General features: G+C 42.6%; 2 protein-coding genes across 6 annotated transcripts in view; one reads left to right on the forward strand and one right to left on the reverse strand.

Moving 5' to 3' along the window:
• Positions 1-11,612: 11,612 nt before the first annotated feature.
• rnf214 (ring finger protein 214) lies at positions 11,613-17,926 on the reverse strand. Of its 3 annotated transcripts, none has more exons than XM_084054257.1 (7): positions 17,739-17,926; positions 17,532-17,662; positions 16,245-16,468; positions 15,895-16,028; positions 14,115-14,343; positions 13,752-13,955; positions 11,613-13,237 (listed from the first exon to the last, which is right to left on the reverse strand). In XM_084054257.1, exons 2-7 carry the CDS (start codon positions 17,623-17,625, stop codon positions 12,095-12,097), a joined length of 2,028 nt encoding a protein of 675 aa, XP_083910383.1. In that variant the 5' UTR covers positions 17,626-17,662; positions 17,739-17,926; the 3' UTR covers positions 11,613-12,094. The 3 variants fall into 3 exon arrangements, with proteins under 3 accessions (XP_083910383.1, XP_083910384.1, XP_083910382.1); XM_084054258.1 differs by having other exon boundaries at positions 17,532-17,640; positions 17,730-17,926; XM_084054256.1 differs by having other exon boundaries at positions 17,532-17,640; positions 17,739-17,925.
• snx2 (sorting nexin 2) overlaps positions 17,559-20,651 on the forward strand; it is a 29,728-nt gene continuing 26,635 nt past the window's right edge. Inside the window, exons 1-2 of one of the 3 annotated variants that reach the window (XM_084054260.1) lie at positions 17,559-17,688; positions 18,669-18,826. In XM_084054260.1, the coding sequence (XP_083910386.1) occupies positions 18,729-18,826 (98 nt within the window). In that variant the 5' untranslated portion in view covers positions 17,559-17,688; positions 18,669-18,728. Of the gene's footprint in view, positions 17,689-18,602; positions 18,828-20,651 lie in introns of those variants that run through there. The other 2 variants (XM_084054261.1, XM_084054259.1) reach the window with 2 other exon arrangements.

Genomic DNA, 20,651 nt, shown 5'->3' on the forward strand with positions numbered 1-20,651 from the left:
ATTTTACACAGGGCAATCTTCAAAGTCTTCATATATTCCACTCACCCACACCACAGCTTCCTTTATAAGCATTTATTACATAAGGTCAAGGTTTTGGGATCTCTGCAGTGCAATGACCCTAGCCCAATATTTCAGATCACATATTTCCCTGAGCTCTGAGCATCACCAATGTCCACTTTGATTCATTAACCATGTGGGAATGAACCACACACGTACAGTGTATGTCTCAGAATCTTGAGAAATGTGGCTGGACATTTGATACAGACAAAGACGGTATTATCTCAGTACACACACTACACAGTAAGGACAGGGATCGACAAACTGGGATAAAGACTTTGTGGATGACATTAAATATTGATTTGATTGATTGAATACTTTATTAATCAGAAGTGTATTATTGGTGAAATTGCCCCTCCACATTGCCTGAACTTCTTTTGTGTCTCAGCCTTACGAACCAGTATGATTTATGTCTGTTGTGACTTGCTTGGAATGCAGTCTTTCTGTTTGAATTAAAATCACAGTTTTATAGCCATAGGAAATAGAATATTTCCTGTTACAAATCATGGGATTGTCAACAGAGGTGATTTTGTTTTGTTCCATGTTTTTCTTACCTGATTTACATGAGATTGTAGATCGAGTATTTTCGTTTTCTGGCCTTAGGATTGATTGACATCAGTATAACCAGCCACTTGGATGTTACTCTCAATACAAAAAAGATAAGACAAGTTATTACACTACTATTGAATGTTGAATCATGATTGTCTGATCTTAGTGATATCTTCCTTTTGCGTCTTGTTTCTTAATAACCTACATGTACGTATACTGTACAGAGACAGACAGAGCTCGACATTGAGCAAACACAATTTTCTCTTATCTTTTAATTATTTAAACATTTTGTTGATCAATGCAGAACTGAAATAAACTGTAACTTTGTTCTCTGTGTACAAAATGTTTTACTTTCACTGGATACTTTCGTGTTTAAATGTCTGATAGTTAATTGCAACACAGATAAATATCTGTCTCAACAATGTTGAGCCGATATACTTTTCCAATCTAAGAAGGCAGGACAATAAAATGTAAGTAAATTAAAACATTTCCAATTAAACTAATGTGTATGACATTGCTTATCGTATCAACTTGGTGATTGATACAAGACATTGTGAGCTTTGGTGTATGTTTATAATGGCTCTCATACTGCATTATAGGACATTAATAATATCTTTGTAATGTTTGCTTGGAGTGATGTCTTAGACGATGTTATAGCTTAATGTTTTGTGTAAAGTCTTAATACTACAGCCATTTGGAAAAGATCAAACAGCTGTCAAAACTGAGCTCTAAAATTGGTCTGAGACCCAGGGGAGATGGGGTTGTTGACAGCTGTCAGTTGCAATATGGGCAGAGCTTTATTTATACTGTGTCATAAGTAGGCATGTGGCATTTGTTAGTAATAATAGTGCTAATAATAGTAATCCATAGTGGGCTTTAAAGACCCAATCAGTGATACAAACTAAAACAAATGGGCAGGCTCACCACCACAGTAATCAATTGACATTGTAGTAAAACATACCTATATTTTGATATATGATGCGGAAAGAAAGTTCCAAATAGAATATTTCCCATCTACCAATCAAACACTAGAATGATAATATATCACAAATGTGAATTAATGCCATCTGTAGCCTAAATAAACTGCAGTTTGTATTGGCAAATGCCATTTTTGTAGGGGGGAAATCCGTAATTGGAATTATTTCCCCCCCCAAGCCATAGCCTATATAGGATCCATCTGTAAAATTCTAACCATCTTATCAGACAAGTGCTGTAGGTCCTGCTTTTCCCACATCTTATAAAAGTCCATGACATATATTGTTTAGTTTGTTTTGGGGTTTGTTTATCATTTTCTAAGATTAGAAGTAAAAAACTCAGAACATCCAAAAAGGAATTGTCCTAATCTGTATAGGTTACATCCGGTCTGAGTGAGAAACTCCCCTGACATCTAGATTGATTTCATCTGTGAATTGTGTCTTCTGGTTATTTAATGGATAATACATAATGGACGATATATTTATTTCTCTGAGCTTCACAGTATCAAAAACAGTCACTTAACAGGGCAGGATTTATGGTGTTTGGGTAGCAAATTGGCCTTTGATGCTTCTCTCACAGTCCATGGGTTCTCCCTGCGGAATCTAATGGGTCTCGCACTAATAGTGTCCCTCAATCATAGTCTGGAATATGAAACATGGTTTTATTGCCTGACAATTAGCAAAACAACACTGAGAGATGTGAGGACATGGTATGTAAGGAATGCAGAAGCACACACACACACACACACACACACACACACACACACACACACACACACACACACACACACACACACACACACACACAGACTTCTGCTATAGTCACCCCGCAGACATTTTCCACCCACCACCACCACCACAGCAACATCCACTCCCCCAGTTCATGTAACAAAAAACAAGACCTATTCTTTTTCTCTCTTCTCCACTCTCTTCCTCTTCCTCCTTTCCTTTCCTTGGTGGGAGAGGAGAGAGAGAGGGGGGGGTGAAGTTAAACTGATAAATTAGACCTCATTTATTGGACAACAGTCTGAGTCAATACCCAGGGTGCCTCTCGTCCACACCTTGGAAGGAAGGCGCGGGGAGCCGGCTAATTGGTGCATGCTGTGAGGGGAAGGAAGCGTTTAGGGTGCGAGGCGAGCGGGGCGCGTGGTGGTGCTGGCGGGCAGCGCACGCCACTAAAACGGACGAGACGAGCGCTTGATTTGACAGTTGGGGGAGTCGTGTATAGATTTTTGTGTCTGTTGTTTTGGCTTATTTGTGTGCTTCTTTTACTCAGTCAATCAAATTTAATTGACACCGCTGGGCTGGGGCGGGGGCGCGCGGTGGGGATGACAGGTCTTTTAATGCCAAAGAGAGGAGGTTCTTCTTCTCCTGAAGGGGTGGAGGGGGGGGGGGTGTTCTCGCCGTGCCCGCCCCAGTGACAATTCCTCCTCCGCCGTCAACGGCATTAATTGATGTAACGACAGCGATGATGGATACTAATAAACACAACCTTTAAGAAAAAGCTAATTAGATCGCCTCCTGTGCATGCCACCGCAGACACACTGGGGCCGGTGGGCTTCCATGATAAACACCATTTGTCTTCTTGGAGGCCGTTCTCTGGTCCTGTCTGTGTACTAGGCTAAACTCATAGACTGAATTATCATTCTTAATAAGCATAAGGTGTTATTAAATCAAATGTTAGGTTTGCATTGTGAAGCATTCCTCTGTGTAGGCCTATAGTGGCCTAGACTAGGCCACTAAAGGTAAATCTCATGAGGCCCCCTGACTGTTGAGGCCCCAAGCGGCCTAACCTTGACTAGTGCAAAAACCGCCCCTGGGCCTATAGTCAAGGAGTGTTTAGTGATGATTGGCTAAATGGTTTGACTGACTGTCTGATATATTGAGATATGGAACACTAAGTATTTACATGGAAATCAAAACCAACCATTGTTCTGGTGCTCTGCCTTTGATGTCAAGTCGTGACCCATGATGACCTGTGTGTGTGTGTGTGTGTGTGTGTGTGTGTGTGTGTGTGTGTGTGTGTGTGTGTGTGTGTGTGTGTGTGTGTGTGTGTGTGTGTGTGTGTGTGTGTGTGTGTGTGTGTGTGTGTGTGTGTGTGCGTGTGCGTGCGTGTGCGTGTGCGTGCGTAATGTGGCCCAAGGGCAGCGAGTATAGTGTGGTCATATCCCTGAAACATGACATGTCATACCATGACAGTCATGGCGCAGAGAGTTCCTGGTTTAGAGTAGTGTTCGATTTTTTTTACATTGCCAACTCTCACATGTACATAAACGTTCAGATTCAAAATATAAAGTGCTTACCCCTGAGCCACGGATGTTACAAGTTGATCCGTTCCGCGATAAGTACCCGTATCTCCCGTATTGTTCAATAAAAAGCATTTTAATCCGATCATCAGAGTGCAGCACACCTCCCAACCATTAGTGTCGCATGGTTGAAAGCATCGGGAGAAAATTGGGAGAAAATGGCCGGCGATCGGATTAAAATGCTTTTTATTGAACAATACGGGAGATGCAGGTGCTTATCGCGGAACCGATCAACTTGTAACATTCGTGGCTCGGCCGCTCGGGGGTAAGCACTTTATATTTGAAATCTGAACGTTTATGTACATGTGATGATGTGAGAGTTGGCAATGTAAAACAATCGAACACCACTCTAAACCAGAAACTCTCGGCTCCATGACGCTTGTATACAAGCGTCATGTGTGAACCATGGCTAGTGTGGTCACAAATAATGAACTGCATGCTAATACATTTTAGAGGAAACCCACAAAAAACTATTTTATAGGCTACCATCACCCACCAAAGTGTGGATGTAGCTTTTATAAGATTTGGAGTTAGAACCCATTGTCCCAGAGCCAGCCCACTTACTCTACTTGTCAAGATAACCGTGCAATGATGATAGTAGTTATATAAATATAGGTCCTACTATATGGTACCAACACATGGCTATAAATGGTGATGATTTCTCACAAGTGAGCACAGGTTGGTAGTGTTCTAGTGCAAGAAGTTGCTGGTGAGCCCACATCTCTGCAGTAGCACCAACACTGGTACAAATTAGGACTGTCCATTCCCTGTTGTGCCAAAAGAGGGCAGCATTGCTGTTCTCATTTACCCCCACTGTGAAAGTACACATGTAATCAGATGAGCTCTTTTGGTTCAAAGAAAGATTTGCTCAGTTTTAATAGGCTTAACTCCAAGTCAGGTCAACCATATATGAAGTCTCTTCACGGTGGCATTGAAGTGCAGTCAAATGGTCAAAACATGCTGTAGTGTTTCCCCTAGCCAGAAGGTGTAGGTGTGGGGGAGGATGTGGGTTTTCAAAATGCATATCTGTGCTCAAACATTAAGACTTATATATAATAGAACATGTGCACAGTAATGAGCAGGAAAATATCTGTATCGTTTACATATGAATTGTCTCCAGATTTAGGAAAATATACTTTTATTAGACCAAGTAGTATAGACAAACTGTCATACATAACAAAAAAGACAGTGGTGGAAGAAGTTGGTTCTGTATTCTGTGTGTGTGTGTGTGTGAGAGTGTGAGTGTGAGTGAGAGTGAGAGTACTCTGAGTGAGAGTGAGAGTGAGAGAGTGAGTGAGTGAGTGAGTGAGTGAGTGAGTGAGTGAGTGATAGTGAGTGAGTGAGTGAGTGAGTGAGTGAGTGAGTGAGTGTGTGAGTGTGTGAGTGTGTGTGAGAGAGAGAGAGAGATAGAGAGAAATAAAGGTGTCCTAAAACACTGGACTTAACCTGTGGGTCGGTCCTCACATGATTTTGAGGGGGTCCCCAGTTGACAGTGAAGTGATAATTTAAGGACTTGTAATACAAAAAAAAAAGAGAGAAAAAGACCATTACTGCATCAAAAGTAAAGTAATCAACAAACTATACTAGTCAAACATTGGCCAAATTGTCAAATAATATAATAAAGAGACAAACATTTTAAAAATAGCCGATCTACAAGCTCAGAGTCACAACGCCTCGCAACGCGTTGTAGATCTACTATTTTCACAATATTTTTTATTTTCTTTCCTTTTAGGACACCTTTTCGTTTTTTTGCCTGCCTGTCCTGATTGAACATTTTAAATTAAAGTTTTGGATCATTGTGTTATTGAATAATAACACAATGATAAGAGAGAGAGAGAGAGCACAATAATAATGACAAGTGTAATCCATGGATTTTGCTTTTAAGACAAAGAGGAGAATGCTAGATGGGTTTCAGTAATCTAAGAGTATTCTGGGCTTCAGCCCTCCTTAATTTTGACTAGGGAAAAGAAGCCATTTTCAGAGTACAACAGCCATTCTTAGTGCACTGTAGCCAAACATAAACCTCCAAAGGGACACCCAATTAATCATTTTACTTTGACACAGATTGTTTCATTTAACATTTGAGCACAATTTCATGACACTCATGAGCTCACTCCTTACTTCATCTGGGAACAGAGCTGGCCCATGGTGTGCTGCTGATGGTTGTTATGGGGCAGAATCTGGCAATCCAGTTATGACTCCCACACCAAGATATTCGCTGAAGGTGGCATTTGTACATATTCATTAGAGACTGAGAGTGAAGGAGAAAGAGAAATGCTAACATTGTTAGTGCAAACACTAGTGGCATGAGAGGGAGCAAGACTGATAGCTTGATAGGTTGTTCAAATTAACACGATGATACAGTATGTTGCCAGTGTAGAGCAGCATTTTTCAAACAAAAAAGTCCAGTCTGGCTCAGTCACAGGAAATTGGACCCTAAAATGTTCTGGAAAAAATGGTAGAGAAAGCTACTGGTTAGGTTCCATTACCGAAGTTTCTTGTCCCTGCAGGCTGAATATAACACTGTATATGCATACACTGTACGGTAGTCTTCAACAACAGGGACTAGTCTGAAATACAGTATAGAGTTAATAGAATAAAATACTATTAACTCTACTACTATATAGAGAAAAGGTCTAGCAGCCATGTAACACAGGAAACTTCATATATAGGGGTCTGTACCCCTTCATTTTCCATCTACACAAAATGTGCTAATTGTTTGTCTTTTATGACATGGCCAGAATAGGGACGCCAGGGTTCATGTGGTTCAAGGACCATATACCTGATGGCATGCTTAGCCCATTGACTATGACTCATGGTTTACTTGGCACACATTCTGACCATTTTCCGAAGCTTGTTACATTGTTTGACTGGACGGTATGGAAATCAACTTGAACAGCAACGTGAAACTTTCTTGAACCAAGTAATTCAACACATAAAAAAGCATTAAGATTATTTATTTTTTAAATCAAAGTTACGTTATGGTTGTGTTTTAAACGTATGGTAAAGCACAGATTTATTTTTGAAAGTCTAGCTGAAAATTGTCCCTGGAGGAAAGATTGATTTATTAAACCGCACAAAGATGTTTAGCCAACATTGAGTCAATTATTCAGGTAAATTCGGTTACATTTTAATGACTTTGGAGAAAATATGAACAAATGTAAAATCTAAAAATGACATAAAAGACATTAACAGAACAATGGTGTTTAATATGGCCGAAGTTGTGAATAGACAATGTCATTTATTTATGCCAGTATGGTCTTTTAAATTAGACTATATAGCGAGTGTTAATTGAATTCTGAGGGTGTTTAAAAATTAACTCTCAGGACTTTACTGTGAAGCTTGTTAATGTTTTGGTTCTGAATATCTATTTTCATCTTTTCCCCCCTGTGTCGAAAAAAGAACAAAAGGGAAAGAAACAAAATGTGAAGGAAAGAATCGGTCCTCTGAGGGAACCAGTATAGATCAGACTCCCTATTAGGCCTGGTATGTGTTTTTTATGGTGTTATTTGTATTCATCTACAGTCATACATACCACACTTCAGCCTGTATTTACCCAGCGTGGGCTTCAACCATGTGGGCAAAAATATTGACATGAATTCTTTTCATGCTACTATGGGCGAGTATGCATCAAATGGGTTTAACTAGCCACCAGAGGTTTGGCAGAGTATAAACAATGTTAAAATGACATTTTAAAGGGCTACATTAAACACAGCAATAATATTTCTGCACCACGTTTCTCAGCCAGTGGTTTGGGACCCAAAATGGGTCACAAGATATTCTGATAAGATTCTGGACAAAGAACCATGCCATTGGTGGCTTGAATCGTAACCAATAAAGGCTGCTGTATACTGTGTAAGTGTGCATTTGGGTACAAAACTTTAGTCAAGAAGCCCAAGTGACAGCAGCACCAACAACATAAGATTATAATGAAGCCTTTGACTAGATTATGGTTAGTGTTGCCAGAATGTCAGAATGGCCTAGTGGTTAGAGAGGCCCTGCTGTAACTACAAAGTCTCATGTGATCCCCACAACAGTGCTCCTTTAGTCCCAGAAACACACAGATTAATTGTAAAGGCTCATTTATATTTCATCGAGTCGCTCAACATAATATATAACTGCTATGTTATTCTTGAAGTATAATTTTTTTTATACTTTAAAAACTTTCCTAAAATAGCAGATCTACACTACATTATTAGCTCACAGAGCATTGCATAGTGTCACCTTGTGAGATTGTAGACCTGCTATTTCTTTTATTTGAGAAAACTCGATTTTCAGGCCGCTACGCAGCTTTCAAATCTAGTCCTACATTGTGCTGAGCAGAGCACTGGCCACTGAGTTATGGCCATTTGAAGTGTTAAACACTGCTGTGGCGCCCCATATGTGTGCAATTTAGATTTTTCAGTGTGACTATTCTCATGCCAGACCCCTGAACAGTGTTTGTGCCAAGTTTGGTTGGTGCGGATTGGAGCAACGGTGCGCCTCAGCGACGTGTGGCCCCTGGGGCGCCCTGGTAGCAGTAAGCTGGATTGTACAACGTGGCCCCTGGCATCACTAAGCTGGGCTGTACAACTGCTGTTTGTCCTGCACCTGGGTATTGAAGTGGATGTGTGTGCACTATTTTAATTCAGTCCCATAATACAAAATAACAGTCTGTATTACTGTGAGTTTACAAACAGTCAAACTATACTAAATGTAATGTAATGTAAACCGATGACTCAGCAATCACGTACTGTCATTTAATAACATTAAGTGAAATAATTATCCCACATAAGGCCTATACCGATGGTGGGATGATACCAGAGGGTTCGAGTGAAACCTATCAAATAATAATTCTTATTGGTTCTTTTTAAATAAGAAATTGTAATTCTTATTCTTAGTATGTCCTCATTTTGCTATCTCTCCAAATGACCATGTACGGATCCCTGTCTCCCATGTCGAGAACCATGTTTTCCTGGCCATGCAGGTTTACAGTGTCCAGTAATGATGCTGGTTGTCTGGCAGCCTGTAAATCAAACCGACATTACTGCTGTTATGGCAACCACAGGAGACATGGCGGGTCATCACTAATCCCAACCCCTGGAGGTAGAAGACTAAGGATCTATAATACTGGACAGCTAGTGTCTGCGCAATAGTTTTAAGCAAATACAGAATAATATTTAACACCAAGTGGAGAGAGGACTGAAAACTGGGCCTGCAAAGAAGTTATTATTCTAGACAGTAAAAACATGTAAAGCTGCGTTTTGCTATTTTTGACGACATGCCTTAGAAGCAACAACATGGATGGGTGGTGCTGTGGACATATGTGTTGTTTATGTCTCAATGAAACCATCAACTATTATTGATTGATGATCAGAAATATAACACAATGCAGGTTTAAGTGTTTCCTGATTTCAGCTACCATGGATCATTTTAAATTTCATGTTACCATGTCAAGCATTTAGTTGTTTCTCTTTCCTAGAGTGATCTACGCTACAAGAGTAGCATAAGAGTCAAATCCTGGATTATTGACATTACCATTGAAAGAAATTAACCAGAAGGTATAGGTTGGTCTACAATCTACAGTCTGTGGCTTTGTCAGACAGCCAGACATTTGAATTTGTCAATCAGTAAATGTGTGTGACGTGAACTTGTGATAGAAGTTTGTTCTGATAGGGCCAGTCTTGACTTCAACCACACTGAACCTTTGACCCCACTACATTAGCAGCGAAGTGGTTGGTGGATTGAGAAACTGAGGGGAAAGTATTTATCGACACAATTCACCACAACACTAATTAGTTCATTATGCTTAATACCTGTAACCCCCCAAATAATTAACACAACTTAACTGAAACACTGAACTTCATTTTTTTAACATGCTGTAGCCTAAGTACTTCCATTTGGCATGTTTTATAGTATGTAAAACAAATAATATTGTATCAAATGTTTGTAATGCTTATTGACATCTATTGCAAAATATCCACCTTAATTTGAAATTCTGCTTGGAAGAATACAGTGCTGATTTTAGTAACTGAACCTTTACCATCAAAAGTTTTTATTTTCCTGACCATTATCCATTCCTTGGGCGCTGTGCGAAATGTGCTGCTTTATTGGCATGGCCAGCTGTAAAATCAGTAACTGTCAGCGCAGGGCAGAGACTAACCTTTGAAGACCAAGAGAGAGAAACAGAGAGACGGAGAGGGGAGAGAGTAGTTTGTTAGAGGAGCGAGATATTGGACTTCAGACAGTAAACAGGAGGCAGCCAGCAGTCCAGAAACACACCACAGCTTTGTCATCTCAGCGCACTGCCATTATTTCACTTTCACACACTCAACACACACAACCAGCGCGCACCGACACACAAAAATGAGCACACAGCACACACATGCAGGCATAAACACACACAAACACCGACATTGATCAGCAAATATCTCTCACACACACACACACACACACTCTCTCTCTCTGCACATTCAGTGTGCCCTGAATTGACTCTTTTCCCTTTTCGACTGATAACGATACCATTTCTAGTCCATGCTCTTTGTGTCTATCTGTTACTGTATATGTCACACTGTTAGACTGTATCTGTTCCCGACTGCTCTCAGCTCTAAGGCACTTGCAGAGCCAGCCTCCCTCTGTGGATATTTATTGGAATGCAATGGCTCCTTTAACCTATTCTATCGACCACTGAGTGGCTCCCATTAAGGCAGGCTGGGACATCCCCAGGGACATGCAGTCAGTCCCTCACTGCCTGCATGTGTATAGGCAGTGTGCGTATGTGTTTATCGAAGGAAATCTTTAGGGGCCCTGTCTCTTGTGTTTCTTAGGGTGCTTGTGTGTCTTCTCGTGTTGGAGAGGGCACTGTGTGTGTGTGTGTGTGTGTGTGTGTGTATGTGTAGACATGTTTTAGGATGAGAGCCTTGAGTGTTTATACGTGTGCTGTGTTCGAAAAGGTCTATGTATGTATATACGTCTGTTTCTAAGTTTGTGTGTGCTTCATTTGTGCTCGTCACTCGATGTCTGTACAATATGTGTGTCCGTGCGTGCTCAACTTCTCGTTCATGTGTGTATCTATGTTCTGCAAGTATATGTCTCTGTGTCCCTGTTGTGCCCCTCAAGGGACCACATCACTTCTAGCAGAGTGTCTTCCAGGGCCCTGCTGGCTTGGGCCCTTTTATTTGGTGTAAATAGCAGCTCATTACTGCTCAGCAGACAAGTGCAGCACTGGCACATGCCTCAGTGGCTGGGGGGGAGCGTGTCTCAGGGGGTCCCATCAACCTGACAGGAGTTCAAAGGGACACTTAGGTTTGAGGATGTAAAATGTTTGGTTGCACACTCCAGCTATGGGAACACACAAGGCAGAGACACACCTCACCTCCACCTCTCTGAATGTATGCACTCTTTCGCTGTCACGCACATGGCCCCCTGGTGGTGAATACCTGTTAGCAGTGACAGTGAGTTAGAGGGGAGACAGATGTTGAGGCAGTTTTCTCTGGTCAGCCATTTACTGAAGTGCTGTGCTTCATCTGCCTCCAATGTATGTCTTCACAGTCCACACAGCACACATGGGCCATCATAGCTCCATTTGTTGTGGCTGACACCGATGACAACATTTGTGTCTTCACTGACCTCTCTCTAACTCTCAAATTCTCCATCTGTGCTTTTTCATCCTCCCGTCTCCCCATAAAAAGCTCATGACATGTGATTACTTGTGCACTGCTGCAGACAAAACTAGATATTACCAATCTTTACTTTAAAAGAACTTTATTGTATGTCATTGTCACAGTTTTAAACTCATTTACACAAAAACCCAAATAGGTCTGGCTTCAGTTCACTGTCTATCGGATGGACAGTGAACTGAAGAGTAAGTTGTATAGTGTTGGGATAGACTATCCCAACACTATATAACATTATATAACTTTAGAACATGAAACATTTAAATTAAAAAATAATGTTAAAGTAATTCAACCTGAGTCCATTTCAATGTTGATTAAAGGCTATTAATATTGTATAACTGTGTTTTTGTGTTACATTAATGTCTTCACAGCTGGCATTCTAAACTAAATGATTCAACAATACTGATATGCAAATATTCAATGCTAATCAATAGTATGAACTAGTTCCCGATTTTCAACCCTACATGACTAACTGCAGCCCTCTGGCGAACTGTGACGTCTCGTTAAAGACCAGCATCATGTTGATATAGAATATCATCCTCTCATCCCTGAATCACTTGCAAGGACAGAAGGGGCAGGCCTGGCTTTTACTGGTCTGGAGCCAAACGCTGATGCAGTCCCTGTGGACAATGTGAGAGCAACTCAGTGGATGCTGGCCTTCTGCCTCCACATGGTTCTGGCACACCAGACACAGCTTTCTGCTAGTGGTGGAGGCTTGCTGAGGGGAGGGGGGCGGAGAGGGGGCGTACGCAGGCTTGTTGTGGAGGGTCTGAGGTGGGTGCGGGGGCCTCTGAATGGGCCCTGGGGGGTGCTGGGGTCCAGAGAAGCCCCTGACTGCTGCGGTGGCACTGGCGGTAGGCCTGCTGATGGGGCCCGGTGCCGGTTTGTCAGCCAGTTTGAGCCCCACCTGCTCAATGACCTCGTCCATGGAGAGACCGGCCATCGTGCCACGAGAGCTCTTGATCTGCTGGAGCGCAGACATGAGCTGGGCCCTGGTGTACTGTGGGAACTTCACCCCCAGCTTCTCCAGGAGCTTGTCCAGTTTTCCAGCAGAGGCGGGTTGGACAGTAGAGGAGGAGGATGTGGCGGTGGGTGCGGGGTGGAGGGTTTGGGTGGGGGACTGGGTAGATGGAAGTGTGGGGGATGGAGTAGCAGGGTGGCGGGTCTGGACAGGAGAGGAAGAGAGTTTGGGTGGTGGGGTCACTCTCATCGGGGGTCTGAATTGTAGATGTTGTTGCTGTTGGTATGAGTGGACCTGGTTTGGTTGTGGGTGGGGCTGGTTTTGTTGTGGTTGGGGCTGGTTTGGTTGTGGTTGGGGCTGGTTCGGGTGTGTGTGGAGCTGGTTCTGGTGTAGCTGAGGCTGGTTTGGGTGTGGCTGGTTTGGATGTAGCTGGGGCTGGTTCTGGTGTGGGTGGGGCTGCTGGTTCATGTGTGGGTGGGGCTGGTTCATGTGTGGGTGGGGCTGCTGGTTCGGGTGTGGGTGGGGCTGGTTCGGGTGTGGGTAGCGCTGGGTGGGGTGTGGAAAGGGATAAGGTTGGAATGGATAAGGTTGGTGTGGGAAGGGGGGACGTTGCCGGGGCATGAACCCCATGTTAGCCATATTAGCCATATTAGGAGGCGGAGGCCCCATTTGATAGGGCAGGAATGGGGGGCGGGGCATTGGCTGTGGCCGCATCTGACTGATTATCAGATCCACCTATGAGAGTAGAGGGGAGGAGCCATTAGATCCAAGTCTACCGACATACACCATAAAACAAAACAAAAAACTTTCATTCAGCTCTGGAAGAATTCTGATTAATAATATGTCTTATTTCTATGGTGTTGGACAGGAGTTCTCAAACTTTTCTGAGCACTGAACCCCTTCTGTCTCAAAGGTTCAACTGAAGGACTCCCTATGATGATTGTTCAATAGGAATACATGTTTTAATTGCAGTTTAATAAGGTAGGCTACACATTACAACTCTCAGTCTCACTTTAGACTCAGTCTCACACTTGTATCACAATTAACATTCGTTGTCTACAACCACAACTTTCCTCACAATTTTGCAAACCCCCTGCAGCACTGGCAGTGGCAAGTACCCCTGGGGGTTTGCGAACCCTTGGTTGATAATCCCTGTTGTAGGAGATTGCAGTCAAAAATGTTGAATTTATTGGTTGTATTATATCACTCTGTTAATCTACAGAGACAGGCAGACAATCATGCAAGTTACCATGGGAGTCTGCGGTAGAGTGGGTACGTTAATCCTGGATTCAACCTCGTGGCCCTTTCGGAGCTGCTGCAGGACTTCCTGGAAGGTGACTTGGAGCTGGCCCCGACTGTTCCTGACCAGGCTCTCGTGTTTCTCCCATTCCTGTCTCAAATGGCGCTGCTGTGGCGAGGGGTCCATCCTCAGAACATTCAGATACTGACCCACCTGCAACATAGGAAGATACAACATTAACACAGTATATCAGCCACATCTTTGTTTTAAATTTGACTTTGATTGCCAACTGGATGGAAACATGAACAGTGATGGGTTTGAATACATTTAAGATAATGTTAACTTATTAGCCTGTTCGCCGTTGAATCGCACCTCTTTGAGCCAGGCATCGATGCGAGCCATGGTCACCTCTCTGTGTTTTTCCACGGCAGTGATCTCGTCCTGCAGGGCAAGGGCCTCAGCATCCTTCGCATCCTTCTGCACCCTCTCCATCTCCTTCCTCAGCTCCTCCAACTCCTGCTCCCATGACTGCTTCTCCTCAGCCTGCTCGTCCTCGAGGAGCACCAGCCTTTTCTCACTCTCTTCTAGCTCCTTAGACAGCCTAGCAGCAGGAGAAGAGAATGGAGGAGGGGTGAGCAGAGGAAGGGAGAGGAGACAGAGGGGAGAGGGGGAGGAGAGGAGGCAACGGGTTAAGCCTGTCAGGCAGAGGTGCACTGATTTTATGAGTACTTCATTTTATGCACACCGATACCAATAATAATTGCAGATCTGAATAGATTTACTAACATAAACAAGCTGGCTACACAACAGAACGTACAGAAAACATTACCTGGAAGATAAGAGCTTGCAGTGTCATCCTGCTTCACTGACTAAATGTATTGGAATTTAACCAGATGAAACAGTGTACCTATACTTGGCATTTAGGCGAACATTCGGCAAAAATAGATGATTTACAAGCTCACAACGCTTTGTAACTTACAGATCAGGTATTTTCATCGAAGAGATTTGGTGTAGAGGGAAAAAGGAGGACACCAAGTATAGACCCCTGGGGGACCACGTTCAACTAAGTATACTAGTGTTTAAGTGGTTAAAGTTCTAACTTAACTTGATAAAATGAAGTACTAATCTGAATACTTACTTACTAATGTTAAACATTTCTGGCAATGCTTTATTTAAGTTGGAGTACAACAGACCCATTTCCTCCTAAACAATGTTCAGTGGGTATTACTGATACATGCCCATTTCTTTTCTTTCAAAAACTGTCATGTAAGTGTTAAAAAGCGGTGTGCAGCTCATTACTGGATTTGACTTTCCACTGTCCACTTGTAGTCACCAAAGCACTTTTCTCCCTACCCATCTATCTCCTTTGCCAAATAGAAATATTTCTTACACTTCGATCAATAAAGTTAATCTAATCTATTAATCAAGTAACGACTTCACAAAAACAATGCTGATGTACAGTAACTTAGACATTAGCTGCAAAAACTAGCTTTTTACATGCGTGGATTACAAAGGAATGTGGAATGTGAGAATGTGGAAATCAAGGAGTTCCACATTTTCGACTATCTATGCATTTCCTGGTTGAGGTACATTCACAATGGGCATGAGTCTGGCACAGTTTTTATTTTGAGCGACGCAATTCGATAAGTCAACTTTTGCAGAACCTGTTACCAGGGTACTTGGAGGCCAGTCTTTGACGTCAGTGATGCATGACGTCTCGAGACAGATATACAGTCAAGGGAGGCAATCTTGGAACCCATCGGCAAACACATTTTTATTAAAAATTCCATTGAATTAGCCTCTGGGGGCACCGCCCAATTCCCGTGTAGAGACCGGATGTCATCCCATTTACACTCCTTCAGCCCTCTTCTTCCGGTGGTGCTCCTTTGTTTTCATTCCTAATAACAACTTTACACGTTGTAATGGGAGTTGCCGACAGATTCAGCTGCGGGGCTTTGAATGGTCATATGTCAGGAGTCCAGTCCGTTATTTTTGCCCGTTTCCCAGAGAAGCTTGCAGCTTATCAACACTGGGTGGACTAGAGAAGTAATGTCCACTTCTTAGATGAACGAACAAGTACCCAAATCATGGAAATGCATCTAAAGAAAAAGAGAAAACAACAACTTTGACCTAGCATTGAAGGAGTGTTTACCTGTTCCTCTCCTCCTCTGCTCTGGTCTTCTCTGTGTTTAACTCCTCTTTCTTGGCTAGGAAGTTCTTCCTGCTGGCCTTGGAGTTATTAAGCTGGAGCTTAACACGTACAGAGTCTAGTTTATCCATCAGGACCTTGGAACAGAGTTGCAAGTGTTGTTAGTGTTTTCTCTGAATGTTAACTTGCCACAGCATGTATGGACATGCACATGAGTGTGTGTGTGTGTGTGTGTGTGTGTGTGTGTGTGTGTGTGTGTGTGTGTGTGTGTGTGTGTGTGTGTGTGTGCGTGTGCGTGTGCGTGTGAGTGTGAGAGAGAGAGAGAGAGAGAGAAAAATGCAGTGCATCCGTACATGTTGCTGGCGTTTTCCCTCCACCTTCTTCTGCTCAAGTTGATGTTTTGTTTTCTGGTGCTCTGCCTCCTCCTGCTCCTGTTGTGTGAGCAGTGTACTGTGCTGTTTCTCCAGGCCGATCCCGTACTCCTCCATGGCTTTAATCTGTGCCTCCCAGTCCTCGTCTGTGTTTATGCCTATCTCTGACATTAGGCTGTTGACATGGCCACCCTCAGAACAAAGCTCTAGGTGGGGAAAACAAGGAGAGCAAACTCAAACTAGGCTAAATTGTCACAAATAATTGAAAGCCATTCCCACATCATCTGCTAAGGGAGATTAATGTCTTAATTTCACACTAGCAGCAGAGGAACAATTTCCACACTTAACTGTGGTGATATACAGTACTATAGAGTAGACTGTAGCAACAAGTCTATTTAAGCTATATAATGTTTTCAGATGACACTTAAAATGTCAATTTTCTTTACCTAGATGTCACTAACAAGTCATACGGACTCATTGTAATCCCATGAAGAATTCTGCATATAAAGTGCAAATTATTGGACAAATACAGTTGCACACAGTTGATTTAATTAAGCACCATAGAAAGATATTGTTCAAAACGTTGGTGGAGCCAACCTATGGAAAACATAAGGATGTGACAAGTAGTGAATATGGCAAAACTTAGTATAGTATAGTGATGCTACAATGGTTAATGGTTACAGCCAACGCCTGAGGGTCTGTCTGTTTCATGAATGGGCTCTCAATGGAGGGTGTTGCAACTTAGATGCAGATAGCATCTAGTCATGTACAATGCACTGCCTTGTCTTTGTTGGTGTAGTCTAGCACCTCAACTAAAGTCCATAGTATATATCATGCACGTATACATCTGCTGCTATGCTCACGCACCTTTATATCTTATCTCAGGTACTATGTGTAAATATGTAGATACTTTGTTTTCTTTGATTGGTCACAACACGATAGAACTTGCAAGAAAACGAATTTCACCCTCTTTTTTTTTTTACTTCTGTAAACCTGTGATGTGACAATAAAGCTGATTCTGAAGTAGCTGCTAGCCTGGACCAATGCTATACATTAACACTAATAAGTTCCACGTCTCTTCTGCAGTATGCAACGTTGCGTCAAAGTGAATTAAAGGGCCTCCCCATGAAACAAAACGCAGCACGGTGACGTGCATGCAGACCATTAAACCAACCCGTCACATCTGCTCCAAATGCAGCACAGGAAGCAGAGTTCTGGAGCCAACATGGCGGCCATGACAAACTAAATTCCTTATTCACTTTTGATTACCTCGTTCTAGTCGATTCACCAGGTTTGAATGGGCATCGTTTCCATTATCTCCTGACGAAGGCATCGCTGTGCGCAGCTGTCCAACAGCGTCCATACCAGCCTGGTTGAACTGAAACGAAACGAGAAGTAAACTTATATCAACACACTCACTGCAGTGGTGAGTTGACGTTACCTGGTCTAAAGTTTTAAATCACTCACGCGCCTCACCAAAGTTAAAATTTCACGAGCAAACACGAATAAGGCTTCAGCGTTCTTCCGCGTAACGTTATTATGTGGTCGTCGTCTTATAATAACTACTATTACTATTACTACGCAAGTAACAATATCAACTGTGTGCCGCTAGCACGAATATGGGCTTTGACACGGAAATGATTGAAACCAGTGTTGCCAGCTTTTGAGAGAGAAACAAGCAACCAGGTCTATGAAATCAAGCCCAAAAGAAGCCACTGGGCTAATTGAAAATAGCTGATCTGCGACGGGTTGTGAGCTTGTAGATCTGCTATTTAGAAAAAAAAATCTTGAAAAAGAACTACCAATATTTACAAGCAACTTCACAGAAAAACAAGCCCAAAGTCGCTTATAATACGCGGACATGGCAACGATGATTGAAACAGACGGAACACTATCCTCATGAAACCCTCCAATCACAGCTCAACGCAACTGTTTACATCCCATAGACCAGAGTGACGTCCGTGCTGTCATTGGCTAGCTGACTGTCAACGTCTAGCCGAGTGGAAACAGCAAATGACAGAACAATGGGATCATATTTATAAATTACTTTGATCACCACGCATTTACTATACAGAATATATTCTGTAGAAAAGTACAATGCCAGACAAATAATAATAATAATAATAATAATAATAATAATAATAACAACAATAATAACAAAAAATAACAACAATAATAGTACATACATCGATCTGATATAGTGCTTTTCTGGGTACTCAAATACGCCTTACAAAAACAAAACTATTATAATATACAATTTTAACCAAGTTCTCTCACAGCGTGGCTGTCCCTTCGGACACTGGGATCTACACTTTAACCTCTTTCCTGTGAGAAGTCACATGACAGCAGTGGGAGAACCTCCTGACTCCCTCTCCTCTCCTCTCCTCTCCTCTCTTCTCTCTCTAGTGTCTATCGACTGTTTTGTCGATCGGGAATATTATTGTTATTAAAGCCCAGGGAGTGAAGATGGCGGACACGGCCAGGGATCCTCCACCGGACCAGACCGACTTCCAGGAACTGGAAGACGGGGAAGATCTTTTCCCAGAGCCGGCCACAACACAGGAGGTGAGGAGGGGGTGGTGTGGGTGGGTGATGCGAGGCCGAGCAGGGGACCACTCCACTGGGCGTGATGCTTCCATCTGACACATAAACACTGGAATCCTTTTTAACTCTGAGAGTTTACACATAATACAAACCAAATGGACACGCAAGGGTCCATTTGGTTACATGTGTACACCCTCAGAGTTACAAATTGGTAAAATAACACTGGGGAAATTACTGTGTGCACTGTAATTCTAGCTAAGACTAGCTCAGTGTTTTCATGAAGTGCATACTTGCGCATTAAAACGCAGAATGTGTATATATTTGCCCTCTTCCGGGTTGCACTGTGTCAGTCAGGTCAGGTGACAGTCAGTCATAGGTAGCCAGGCAGAGAGCCAGCCAGGCAGGCAGTCTCACCTCCTGTGAACTGCTTTTAAAGTCAACAATCTGTCTGGGCCCAGACTCAAGACCCCTGATTATCTCAGAAGGAGAGGGACCCTCCCCAAATTCTTCTCGTCCACAAGTTCTAGCTTGAAACAAATACATGCTATGTGTACCTTGCTGTTGATGAATTGAATACATAGGACCACAATGGAAACAAATACGCATTTTTGTGTTATGCTTTTAACCCAAATTTCTGACTGTACCTCGTGCTGTTTACTGTACATTTCTGTCTAATAAAGTATCCAATCAATCAAAAACAAGCCTCTCTAAGTATGAGTTAAACATAGGCAGAGAAAAGGGCTTGAATGGTATGAACCTAAAACTTAAATTAGCTTACAGAACACCTCAAAATCATATTTTGGTCATAAGAGTGGAAACAAATACACAAGCAGCTCTCTGGTTATACAAATATGTGGCATAGCAAAGCAGAAAAAAGTAAACATGTCAGCTTCTGTCCTGACATAAGTATTGTTTGTGCACAAGTGCATACTTAGTTAATTTTACGTTTAAAGGGGCATGAAACTCTCGGCTGATTTTGTAGTTTGTTTTCCATTTCATGTTAAAAACTAGCCTGGAATCCAGACGGAGGCGCTCATTTGTTTTTTTTAGAAGTGAGAGAAAAGGAAATAGCCGAACATAGCGAATCAGTCTGGATTCCAGGCTAGTTCAAAACTATACCATAAGGCTAACCTTATAGTACTCTGTGATGTAGCAACACTGTAACTTAAAGGTAGCATTACAGTTGACTACTGTCTATGCTTGCACATTGGGACAACCATGCCACACCTGAATCTAACACATCAGTGTGACCAGAGTAGACTGCTCCTGCGTTGCTTACTAGCCTGTCATGTTTTATCCTTCTGCTGCTTTTCACCTATGTAGGAAAACAAACTACAACATCAGCTCAGCCTAGGGTTTCATGCCCCTTTTAAAGAACAGCCGAAATGAAAAATACCTTTTTTAGAGAATATCTGCCGTCATGATTGGGACAAAGTTACTAGAAACTGGTGCTCTGCGGAGCACATATCTCCGTCAGGTTGGGTGTGTCTTGTCTAGAGTTCTCAACGGGCCGTAAAAGCAAAGCCCAGCCAGGCCCGAATGAGTTGAAGCCCGAGCATGATCATAACGTACATTTATGAGCCCGAGCCTGTTCATGCCCAGTTCATCTTACCCAACAGCGTCATGGCAGTCTTCAGTAACTAGACTTCCTGGAGCTGGCAGGGGAACTTAAAAATAAACCTTGCAATGATTGTGCAACCCGAACTCGACCCGACCAACTTGCATAAATTGTTGTCCGGAACCCGCTGGGTCCGGGCTGAAATTGCAAACTCTAGTCTGGTCTGGAGGTTCAAAGCTCTTGTGTGGTTCAACCCCAACCCCATTGCTGTGTAGCTGAGAATGTGC

The sequence above is a fragment of the Gymnoscopelus microlampas genome, assembly GCF_963454915.1.
Source record: "Gymnoscopelus microlampas genome assembly, chromosome: 4".
Lineage (NCBI taxonomy): Eukaryota > Metazoa > Chordata > Actinopteri > Myctophiformes > Myctophidae > Gymnoscopelus > Gymnoscopelus microlampas.

Bases quoted from the DNA above. Each gene is read 5' to 3' on its own strand.
- rnf214 (XM_084054257.1), bottom strand. From the start codon at position 17,625: ATGGACGCTGTTGGACAGCTGCGCACAGCGATGCCTTCGTCAGGAGAT. The intron at 14,344-15,894 runs GTAAACACTCCT...TCCTGCTGCTAG, and splicing joins GCAGAGGAGGAGAGGAACAG to GCTGTCTAAGGAGCTAGAAG. The intron at 13,238-13,751 runs GTAACTTGCATG...CTACTCTCATAG, and splicing joins CTCTACCGCAGACTCCCATG to GTGGATCTGATAATCAGTCA.